The sequence below is a fragment of the Haematobia irritans genome, chromosome 3 (assembly GCF_050003625.1).
Source record: "Haematobia irritans isolate KBUSLIRL chromosome 3, ASM5000362v1, whole genome shotgun sequence".
Taxonomy (NCBI): domain Eukaryota; kingdom Metazoa; phylum Arthropoda; class Insecta; order Diptera; family Muscidae; genus Haematobia; species Haematobia irritans.
The window spans coordinates 68,831,584-68,844,576 of record NC_134399.1 but is presented as its reverse complement, the minus strand read 5'-3'; the positions used below and the strand labels follow the sequence as shown (position 1 = coordinate 68,844,576).

The window sequence follows — 12,993 nt, the reverse complement described above, 5'->3', positions numbered from 1 at the left end:
GGCTAAGACTTCATTTGAGGATTTTGCATCTTTGGTTTATTACACTGAAAAAAAAAATATTTACGTGATATTAAAGATTACGCAACCTAAATTTTTGGATGCGAAATTTACAAAATATTAAGGAGAAATTTCTTTAAAATAATGAAATTTTAATTAAAATAAAGTTTATAATCTTTGCTTCAATGTTTTTTTTTCATTAAATTTAGGACTCAAATTTGTAAATTTTGCGTCCCTCCGTTAAAGTCGCATGTCTTTGAGTAAGGCTAATTTTCCTTAAAGTAAAGAAACTCATTTTTGATTTAGAGAAATTGTCCTTAAATTAACTGAAACATTGAAACTTTAGATTTAAGATAAAAACGCTTTAAATATAGGCTAAGACTTACTTTGAGGATTTAGCGTCTTTAGTTTAAAGTTTTTTTAGAATTAAGAAAAAAATTTTTACTTTGAAGTATCCATTATAATATGGATTTTTAAACTGGCATTTGTTTGTACGTGAGTACCTTTATTAATAAACCGCGAAAAGAGAATGAAAATTTTATAAATGAAATTTTAATTTTATGGGTTCTAGATTTAAAGCCAGATGGGTCGCTAAAATATTTCTTTATTTGAAAGAAGCCGCATCTTTGGCTCGGAATCAATACCAAAATCGTTAAGGGAAAGTCAAAATCTTTGGATCCAAGTAAACTTTTTTTTTTGAGTGTAAAAAATGCTTTTTACATTTTCTGTACCTTTTATGATATATGGGAGCCAACGTGGTGCAATGGTTAGCATGCCCGCCTTGCACACAAGGTCGTGGGTTCGATTCCTGCTTCGATCGAACACCAAGAAAGTTTTTCAGCGGTGGATTATCCCACCTCAGTAATACTGGTGACATTTCTGAGGGTTTCAAAACTTCTCTAAGTGGTTTCACTGCAATGTGGAACGCCGTTCGGACTCGGCTATAAAAAGGAGGTCCCTTGTCATTGAGCTTAACATGGAATCGTGCAGCACTTAATGATAAGAGAGAAGTTCACCAATGTGGTATCACAATGGACTGAATAGTCTAAGTCGGGCTGCCACCTAACCTAACCTAACCTTATGATATATGGCAAACATAGAATGAAACTTCGACAAATGGTCACAGAATCAATACCAAAATCGTTTATGGAGGCTCAAATTCATTGGATTCAACTACACTCTTTTGAGTATTTTTGAGTGTAATTTTCGAGTCAAAGACCTCCCAATTCTTCTTTCAATTCATTTTTATACCCTCCACCATAGGATGGGGGTATATTAACTTTGTCATTCCGTTTGTAACACATCGAAATATTGCTCTAAGACCCCATAAAGCATATATATATTCTGGGTCGTGGTGGAATTCTGAGACGATCTGAGCATGTCCGTCCGTCCGTCCGTCTGTTGAAATCACGCTAACTTCCGAACGAAACAAGCTATCGACTTGAAACTTGGCACAGGTAGTTGTTATTGATGTAGGTCGGATGGTATTGTAAATGGGCCCTATCGGTCCACTTTTACGTATAGCCCCCATATAAACGGACCCCCAAATTTGGCTTGCGATTGCTCTAAGAGAAGCAAATTTCATCCGATCCGGCTGAAATTTGGTACATGGTGTTAGTATATGGTCTCTAACAACCATGCAAAAATTGGTCCATATCGGTCCATAATTACATATAGCCCCCATATAAACCGATCCCCCGATTTGGCTTGCGAAGCCTCTAAGAGAACCAAATTTCATCCGATCCGGCTGAAATTTGGTACAGGGTGTTAGCATTTTGTCTCTTACAACCATGCCAAAAGTGGTCCATAATTATATATAGCCCCCATATAAGCCGATCCCCAGATTTGACTTCCGGAGCCTCTTAGAAGAGCAAAATTCATCCGATCCGGTTGAAATTTGGTACGTGGTGTAAGTATATGGTCTCTAACAACCATGTAAGAATTGGTCCATATCGGTCCATAATTATATATAGCCCCCATATAAACCGTTCCCCAGATTTGATCTCTGGAGCCTCTTGGAGGAGCAAAATTCATCCGATCCGGTTGAAATTTGCAACGTGGTGTTAGTATAAGGCCGCTTATAACCATGCCATATTTGGTCCATATCGGTCTATAGTTATATATAGCCGATCCCCAATCACACAAAAATTGGTCCATATCGGTTCATAATCATGGTTGCCACCCGAGCCGAAAAATAATCTAGCAAAATTTTATTTTGTCAAAATTTTATTTTGTCAAAATTTTATTTCTATAGAAACTTTAAACTTAATTATAAACGTATTTAATCGGCCTTTTTTAGTTTAATATATACCACGTATGGACTATGTGTTATATATTACGGTGTTAGGAAGTTTTAAGATACCTTGCCATCGGCAAGTGTTGCCGCAACCCAAGTAATTCGATTGTGGATGACAGTCTTCAGTAGAAGTTTCTGCGCAATCCATGGTGGAGGGTACATAAGCTTCGGCCTGGCCGAACTTACGGCCGTATAAACTTGTTTTTTTTTCAATTTCGTATTGATGGTCGTAGTTTTCGTCATATGTGAAATATCCTGCTTTCTAACTATTAATAATAGCAAGTAGTGATACTCCTGATTCCCATTTTCTTCATCCAAATTGAGTCTTTTAACCCATTACCGCCCTTTGTTCCCATATGAAGATACCTGTTTAAAGTCAAACAACTATGAACTATGAACCCGTTATTTTTGTAATTTTAAATACACGTACGACAACTTTATACTGCATTTGATCTATAAATAAAGACACTTGGTCGCATTTGATAAACAAGTGCGCTAATATTCTTGTTATTATTCGGATAATTTTCGTAAAATACTTTCAATAGTTTTATCTAAAATCTATAAGTTTTCGCATATAATATTTCGAATGTGTGTTTAAATTTTAAGTTTAAAATGGAGATTTTTGTATAATTTCCTACCTAATCTGCCCAATGTCCCCACATGGGGACATCCTTTTTTCTAAAAAGTGACATTTTTTAATTTAAATCTTTTTATTTAGTCGTTACTGAGTTAATAAAGCCCATCAAATCAATTATTGTCCGGCAGTTTCATTTTGGTCGTTAATGGGTTAAAAATTCTCTATCAATTGCTAAAAAAAAACATTACTCTTCCGTCCATTGTGATTTTTGATTCTTTTATTTCTACGAGTATAACAACATGAATTGTGTTAAATTTCCAAAGCAAATATTTCAATATTAGCTTTTCAATAGATTATCCAACACGTCCGAATATTGTTTTCGTTCGTATCGATAAAAATCACATTCACATGTAATCTCTTTTTTTTGCCCCAGGATTATTCGATGCCATTTGATTTATTTGAAAAGTTTTTGGGCAAAGTGATTGCTAATGTTTTCGTTTTTTTAAACAAACTTTAAATTTCAATTTCATTGCGAACTATGAAAGACTCATTCTAACAAACTTTTATTAGCCGGAAGGGGTATTGCGAACAAAAATTGATACGATTAAAAGTTTAAAGCTAACACCAAAAAAAAGGTGATTTTATTGTATGAACTAAATTGGAAATGGAAGAGATGGTATTTAGATATTTAAACGGAATAATCATTGTGAAATTATTGTGGGGTGTGATGCTCATCATAAAGCAATAATCGTAAAATGGAGTCACACAGTTGCCATTCTACCAACCAAAAATGGAAGATTTTTTTACTGTTTGGTAGTCCTTGAAGTTTTGGTAGATTTTACAAAATACTCTTCTCTAACGAAGAGATACTTCGCAAATTTTCTATAGAAATAAAATTTTGGCAAACTTTTCTAGAGAAACAAAATTTTGGCAAACTTTTCTATAGAAATAAAATATTGACAGAATTTGCTATATCAATACAATTTTGACAAACTTTTCTATAGAAATAAAATTTTGACAAAATTTTCTATAGAAATAAAATTTTGACACAATTTTCTACAGAAATAAAATTTTAACAAAATTTGCTATATCAATAAAATTTTGACAAAATTTTCTATAGAAATAACATTTTGACAAAATTTTCTATAAAAATAAAATTTTTTATAGAAATAAAAAACTCAAAAAAATATTTTTATAGGAAAAAAATTTTGACAAAATTTTCTGTAGAAATAAAATTTTGACAAAATTTTTATATAAAAATAAAGTTTTAACAAATTTTGCTATAGAAATAAAATTTTGACAAAATTTTCTGTAGAAATAAAATTTTGACAAAATTTGTATATAAAAAAAAAAGTTTTAACAACATTTTCTATAGAAATAAAATTTTGACACAATTTTATACAGAAATAAAATTTTAACAAAATTTGCTATATCAATAAAATTTTGACAAAATTTTCTATAGAAATAACATTTTGACAAAATTTTCTATAAAAATAAAATTTTTTATAGAAATAAAAAATTTGACAAAATATTTGTATAGGAATAAAATTTTGACAAAATTTTCTGTAGAAATAAAATTTTGACAAAATTTTATATAGAAATAAAATTTTTATAGAAATAAAAATTTATTCTGATAATTGGTTGATAGTTTTGCTGCAAGTAGAGGATGCTGATGAGGAATGTGGTAATTCCGAAACGTGCGTCCATCCAACCATCTTGCAGTCTATAGGGCTTTGCCCAAATAAATTTGACAAACATTCTTTTCCTCTGTTGGATAAGCTACACTTGTAGTTTAGTCAATATATGGTTTTAAGCTGAAATCAAAAAAACAACAACAATAATTAAAGAAATAAAAAATTTTACAAAAATGTTAATAGAAATAAAATTTTGACAAAATTTTTTATAGAAACAAAATTTTGGCAAAATGTTCTATGTTAATAAAATTTTGACAAAATTTTCTGTAGAACTAAATTTTTGACAAACTTTTCTATAGAAATAAAATTTTGACACAATTTTCTATAGAAATAAAATTTTAACAAAATTTGCTATAGAAATAAAATTTTGACAAAATTTTCTTTAAAAATAAAATTGTTTTTAGAAATAAAAAAATTGACAAAATATTTTTATAGAAACAAAATTTTGACAAAATTTTCTATAGAAATAAAATTTTGACAAAATGTTTAAATAAAAATAAAATTTTGACAAAATTTTCTATAGAAATAAAAAAATTTACAAAAATTTTGATAGAAATAAAATTTTGACAAAATTTTGTATAGAAATAAAATTTTGACAAAATATTTATATAAAACTAAATTTTAACAAAATTTGCTATAGAAATAAAATTTTGACAAAATTTTATATAGAAATAAAATTTTTTATAGAAATAAAAAATTTTACAAGAATGTTTATAGAAATAAAATTTTGACAAAATTTTCTATGGAAACAAAATTTTGGCAAAATTTTCTATGTTATTAAAATTTTGACAAAATTTTCTACAGAAATAAAATTTTGACAAAATTGTCTGTAGAACTAAAATTTTGACTAACTTTTCTATAGAAATAAAATTTTGACAACATTTTCTACAGAAATAAAAAATTTTACAAAAATTTTTATAGAAATAAAATTTTGATAAAATTTTCTATAGAAATAAAATTTTGATAAAATTTTCTATAGAAATAAAATTTTGACAAAATATTTATAAAAAATTAAATTTTAACAAAATTTGCTATAGAAATAAAATTTTGACAAAATTTTATATAGAAATAAAATTTTTTATAGAAATAAAAAATTTTACAAAAATGTTTATAAAAATAAAATTTTGACAAAATTTTCTATAGAAACAAAATTTTTCAAAATTTTCTATGTTAATAAAATTTTGACAACATTTTCTATAGAAATAAAATTTTGACAAAATTTTCTGTAGAACTAAAATTTTGACAAACTTTTCTATAGAAATAAAATTTTGACAGAATTTTCTATAGAAATAAAACTTTGACACAATTTTGTATAGAAATAAAATTTTAACAAAATTTGCTATTGAAGTAAACTTTTGACAACATTTTCTATAGAAATAAAAATTTTTATAGAAATAAACAATTTTACAAAAATTTTTATAGAAATAAAATTTTGACAACATTTTCTATAGAAATAAAACTTTGACAATATTTTCTATAGAAATAAAATTTTGATAAAAGTTTCTATAAAATAAAGTGTTGACAAAATTTTCTATAGAAATAAAACATTAACAAAATTTGATATAGAAATAAAATTTTAACAAAATTTGCTATAGAAATAAAATTATGAAACATTTTTCTATAGAGATAAAATGTTGATAACATTTTCTATAAGAATAAAGTGTTGACAAATTTTTCTATAAAACTAAAGTGTTGACAAAATTTTCTACAAAAATGCAATTTTGACAAAATTTCCTGTATAAATAATATTTTCACAAATTTTTCTGTACAAATAAAATTTTTACAAATTTTTCTATATAAATAAAATTTTGACAAATTTTCTGTAGAAATAATATTTTATTGTTGTTTTTGAATTCAGCTTAAAACAATGGATTGAGTAAACTACAAGTGTAGCTAAACAAAAAGAGGAAGCAAGCATACTTGCTTGTCAAATTTATTTGGGCAAAGCCCTATAGACTGCAAGATGGTTGGATGTACAGCTGTTTCGGAATTACCACATTCCTTATAAGCATCCTCTACTTGCAGCAAAACTATCAACCAATTATCAGAATAAATTCGGATAATTCACTCAACCCAAAGAGAACTACACTTGAACCTTTCGAAAAAAGGTTTAATAGTCGGCTACTGCCTAAACAAATTTGCAAGCATATCTCTTTTCCTGTGCCAAACTCAGATCATCGATTTGAATGTAGTTGGCTGGGTTTGTTTTTGAGCGTGCTTCCTCTATCTTCATTCGTTTTGTTTGTTATTGTTGGTTTTCTCTTCAATCATTATTGTTGTTTTTGATTTCAGCTTAAAACCATGCATTGACTAAACTACAAGTGTAGTTTTGGTAAAATTTTCTATAGAAATAAGATTTTGACAAAATTTTCTATAGAAATAAAATTTTAACAAAATTTGCTATAGAAATAAAATTTTCTATAGAAATAAAATTATGACAAAATTTTCTATAGAAATAAAATTTTGGTAAAATTTTCAATAAAAATAAAATTTTGACAAAATTTTCTATAGAAATAAAATTTTGAAAAAATTGTGTATAGAAATAAAATTTTGACAAAATTTTCTATAAACATAAAATTTTAACAAAATTTGTTATAGAAATAAAATTTTCGTTTTGTTTTGTTATTGTTGGTTTTTTTCTTTAATCATTGTTGTTGTTTTTGATTTCAGCTTAAAACCATGCATTGAGTAAACTACAAGTGTAGCCTAACCAACAGTTTGACAAAATTTTCTATAGAAATAAAATTGTGAAAAAATTGTCTATAGAAATAAAATTTTGACAAAATTTTCTACAGAAATAAATTTTTGACAAACTGTTCTATAGAATGAAACATTTTGACAACATTTTCGATAGAAATAAACTTTTAACAAAATTTGTTATAGAAATAATATTTTAACAAAATTTTAATTTTAACCAAATGTTCTATAGAATCAAAATTTTGGCAAAATTTTCTATAGAAATAAAATTTTCTATAGAGATAAAATTTTGATAAAACTTTCTATAGATATATAATTTTTTGTATAGCAGATTGTTGAGTTGTTAGTACGATGTCAATTAAAATTCAATACCTTCAGCAGAAAAAAACATTCTACTCAATTTGAGGTTAACGTATGAGATCTCTTTAAGTATCTTAAGGATATTTCCCAGATTTATTGGAGACGACTGTTTAAATATCTTTTCAAATTTTTAATTTTGTCATATTTTTATTTTCTTTCGTTTTTGCAGGGGGATGGGACCGAAAAGGCGTTTATCTGTTGCTGAGCGACAGCAACGTTCAAACGCTGCAACAACTTCGGCGAAAAAACAGCGTCCCGCCACTGGAAGTACCAGTTTGTCCCCAAGTGGTCGTAAACCACCAATAAAGTCTGTCACAACTCCAGTCTCCGGAACTCCTACAAAGAAGGACACTGCAAAGACAGCAGAACCATCAACTTCACCAGCTAAAAAATCGACTAAGGCAGGAGCAAAAGATAAACCAGAGATTACTCCTCAGTCACCAAGCAAAGATAGTGGTACTACAACGGTTGAGGAGAAAAAATCCAAAGAGAAAACAGAGGAGAAAAAGAGCACAACACGAGCTTCGTCAAGAGAAAATGCCAAACGATCTTCCTCGGAAGCCGCTAACGAGAGCGCCAATGCCAAAATAGTGGCTAAAGACTCCGATCAAAAACGAGAATCAAAAGACGAAAATCCAAGTTCAAGTTCCAGCACAACTAGCGATAGCAATAAACCGCAAGATACTAAAAAGGATGGCAAACATAAGGCAATCAGTAAAATGTTGAAAAATCTCGATATAAAAATCAGTGGCTTCGATAATCTACTGCCGAAAGAGCAAAACATACAAGAACTTGGCATGAAGTCATCCATATCGGAGAATGTGAAAACTAAATCTAGGGCAGCAGCAGTGAAGGTAATTGCCACTTTGACTACCCCCAAGCCAGTGAAAAGACCCAAAGTAACGGATGAAGAGAAGAAGAAGACAGCAGCGAAATCTGGTAACACTCAAACGAAAGAGTTAGCCAAAGAAAAGGAGGAAGAGAAAATGCCAACGGCCCCAGAGACAAGTAAGAAAGTCCAAGTTCAAGAGTCAAAATTGGAAAAACCAAAAGAGAGTTTAGAGTCAAATGTCCCCGAAAATAAAGAAGAAGCTGAAAAAATGTCAGATAGTGTGAGTAAAACGGAGGGAGAAATCATGCCTTTGATTGAAACGAAAAAGAAAATTGCTGCTAAAAAAGCAAGAATGGAAAATAATCAAAAACAAAAGAAATCCACTGTGAATAAAAGCAAAGCACAAGATAAACAAGAGGACAAAACAAATGCAGGGGATAATGATACAAAAGATATTAAAACTAAGGATGAGGAAGAAAAGAAGGATATAGGTGAAGATAAGCAGGTCGTCGATCACAAAAACGAACCAGAGATTGAATGCAAGGAGCAGGAGAAAACATCTCCTGAAAATAAAGAAACTCCTTCCAGGAAAAAGTCATCACCAAAACATACAACTACTTCAAAGGCAGAAGAAGCAGAAAAAGAATTAAAGAAAGATGAAATAAAAGAAAAGGAAGAAAATAAAATGGAAGACGAAGCTAATACGGAAAAATCCCCTGAGAGTCAAGAGCCAAAAGAGATCGCTCAAAATTCCCCCAGGAAATCTCCAATTCCCAAAACGTCTTTAGAAGACGATTTGTCCAATGACACAAAGTGCAATAAACTAGAAACAAATATAGAAAAATTGATCGAAGAGAAAGAGAAGGACGAAATACTCAAAGTTACCATTGACTCGAATACTGAAGTTGTACAAATGGAAATTGAAGAAATTCCTATAGAGAAATCACAAGTGGAAACTCTCCAAAACCAAGAGAGTGATATTCGAAACGACCCAAAGGAATCTAAAGAGAAATTAGATGCGAATCCTCAAGAAGAATCGAAAAACCTTAGTCCCAAACCTATTCCAGCTAAAATAAAACCAAAAGTTTCCAATATAAATCAAAGATTACAACCCAAGTATAAAGTGAATCCCATAAAAACAAAAACACCCAAGCTAGTGACCAAGAAGACACAGTTCTCGAAAATAATTGTGATGACAAATACCAAGACGGAGTCGAAGGAGGGCGACAAGAATGATATCTATGATTTCAAATCGGGATCAGAGGATGAGGATAATATCAAAATGGAATTGCCAATATTGAAAAATTTAAGAGAATTCTCTGTAATAGAAGAAAAATCGAGTCCCAAGAAGACAACTCCCAAAAAGGACACTACGAAATTCACATCGCTCAAAGAGAAATTAAAGAAATCGGATGAAAATCCCGCAACCTCCAACGAAGGTGAGGGCGATTGTGATGAGGTGGGTGGAAAGGAGTCAATGGAAAAGGATACAATAACTCCTAAGACCACACCCATTAAGGAAAAGAATTCCGAAAATCAAAAGGAAATTTCCAAAGAAGAGATTTCCGATGAAGGCAAAGAGAATTCCAAGAATGATATAGTGACTCCTAAGGATGATGTTGCCCTTAAGGAAGAAGAAAAGAAGTCCAATGATGAAGCTAGCGAAGAGGAGGGTGAGAAAAAGAAACAACCTCCAAAAACCAAAAAGGTTACAAAACAAACAAAAAAAGTTCTGGCCTCTAAACTGAAGAATCTCTCTAAGAAAACCATAAAACCCAAGAATCTCAAAGCTACAAAGCCACTCAACCCCAAACTCCCCAAGAAACTTCAACTGAGCAAAGGTTCCAAACCACAAAAAGTGGCAGCAAAATCTTCCTCCTCTGAGAGTAGTGATTCGGAGGATGATAAAAATTTAATAGTCTTCAGTCAGAAGAGACACCGCATGGCTTCTCTCAATGCCTTGGCCAAAGTCCAATGTCTATACGAAAATGAATCACGCACAGCCTATGAATTGGGTCTTTCGAAGGCCACTCTATTACCTCCTAAGATTCGAACTCTGGATAATAGCGATGAGGAGAAAGACAAACGTGATGAATCAAAGCAGAAAGAGAAAGATCTCGACAAAGATAAAGCTAAGGAGACGCCCAGTACTTCGAAGTCGGAAGAGAAACCGGCTAAAGGAAAGAAGGATAAAAAATCCGAAGATCCTTTGAAAATCGAAGATCCTCCAACCAAAGAAGAAACAGAAGAAGAACAACCTGTCGAAGAACCTGTGGGCGAACTCAAAAGAGAGCAACGTAACGATGCTGGAGGTCGAGGTTTCGGCAAATACTGGGAATTTGATAGCGATAGTGAATTAGATGAAATAGAGCAAATGAGAATCAAAAGAAAGAAACTACAAAAGAAATTGCAAGCGAAGAAGGAACGTGAATTGGAAAAGGAACGAGTACAGCAACAAAAGAATAAGGAGAAAGCCGAAGAAAAGACCAAGGAAGATCAACCGATTAAGGTGAAACGGAAATATACCAAAATTAAGAAACCTTTGAAAAAGGTTGTCAAGCTTGCCACTGGCTCCTCTGATGATGAAGCCAATTCGGAATCTTCCGATAAAGAGGACAACGCTGCCGAGAAGGAAAAACCTCAGAAGATTAAAATTCCCGAAGCCAAAAAGCCTCCTAAAAAACGTAAACGTATACTGAAAGAAGAGTTAATAGGTGATTACAAGGGCATATTGGCCCGTAAACGAATGGCTAGTCTGAATGCTAGTGCTATAGTGGCTGCCACTTATGAAGTGGAAAGGCATTTGGATAGAAATTTGGGGCATTTGAGTGGTTATGAAACCTATGAAGATGAGCAAAAATCTCCAAGCAAAAAGATCAAGGAGGCCAAGGCTGCCACCAAGGATTCGAAATCAGCAAAAGTGTCGACTTCAACAACAACAGTTTCTGCTGTGACGACGACCACGTCATCGTCTACAGTTACCGCTCCAGTGTCTAGCGCTACAACGTCTCCAAGCAAGACCAGTACAGTTTCATCAACAACTGCTGCAGCCACCACCAGCTCAACAGACACGAGTAACACCTCGACCTCCATACCAACATCTGCAATAACAGCAACAACATCTTCCTCCTCCTCCAATGAAAAGGAAACGAAAACCACCTCCACTACAACTTCCGCTTCTATCACTACTGTTACTATGTCCACTACACCAAAACCCACAGCAATTGTCGAAAATCCCAAGCCCTCAGCACCTCAGACACCCACTAAATGTGAAAAACCCTCCAACATTTGTGAGGAAAGTAACGATTCCAAATATTCCAAAGATACCAAAGAGACAAACACAGACACCACAACCACTACCACATCGAGTTCATCGGGTAGCAGTACCACCACAAGCAGCACAAAAGAGGCCAAAGATTCTAGTCGCCCCACCTCGTCTAGTGTGGTTATTGTCCAAGATACCGATGTTACCATTACCGGAGTTTATGTCAATTCCAGTGCTGGTGCTGGTCAAGAGGCCTATTGCAAAATGCAATATCGTGTCCAATCGAGTGTCACCGAGGAGCGTTTGTTGAGACCAGGTTCTGCAGAGCCACCACCCAAATCCTATACTCCGTTGAGTGCTTTGTCGAGTATGTTGCCGCCGGGTGCTACGACAGGTGGAAGTGAAGGTAAGGAAAATTGTCTGTGTGTAGTTTTAACTATTTTGGAGTTAAATATATCATGGAGGGAGGATTAATGGAAGTTATCTGGTCAGTTTGTCGGGAGAATACAGATTTTGTATCTGTTGTCAGTACACGGAAAGAAATTGGGATTCCCAAGCATATTTTGCAATATCCGTTTTTTCCATCGGCTAGAGAACTAAAAGATCTATCTATCATTCACATATAAATCCGGATGCCCATTTTTTTCATATGGCCACAGAGGTCACATTTCTCTAGAGGAGAAGTGTGTTCACTTTTTTCTAGGTCATATAATGGGACTATCTATCTTTCACATATACATCTGTATGTCCATCGTTTTTCCATTTGGACACAGTGATAACATTTCTCTAGAGGAGAAGCGCGCCCACTTAATTCGTGGGCACACACATTTTGCAATATCCGTTTTTACCATCGGATATGGACATATCTTTTACATATAAATCGGAATGGCCATCCTTATTCATTTGACCACAGAGTCCACATTTCTCTAGAGGAGAAGTGCGTCAACTTTTGGCTAACTAGGCCATCTATTGGGACTATCTATCATAGAGAAATAAATCTGGACGTCCATCTTTTTCCATATGGTCACCGTGGTCATATTTCTCTACACGTGAAGTGTGCCCCCTTTATTCTATGGCCACCGTGGTCACATTTCTCTACAAGTTAAGTGTGTCCCCTTTATTCTAGGCCACATAGTGAGACTATCTATCTTTCATGTATAAATCTGGCAGCCCATATTTTTCCATTTGGCCACAGATGACAGGTTTCTCTAGAGAAGAAGTGCGTCCACACTTTTCTAGGCCATATATTGGGTCTGCCAAACACATTTTCAAATC

General features: G+C 32.4%; 1 protein-coding gene across 1 annotated transcript in view; it reads left to right on the top strand.

Moving 5' to 3' along the window:
* The window catches only part of LOC142230969 (uncharacterized), a 63,273-nt gene that overhangs the window by 35,235 nt on the left and 15,045 nt on the right, over positions 1 to 12,993 (top strand). The window contains exon 2 of the mRNA XM_075301586.1: positions 7,791 to 12,124. Coding sequence (XP_075157701.1) covers positions 7,795 to 12,124 — 4,330 coding nt within the window. The 5' untranslated portion in view covers positions 7,791 to 7,794. The remainder of the gene's footprint in view (positions 1 to 7,790; positions 12,125 to 12,993) is intronic.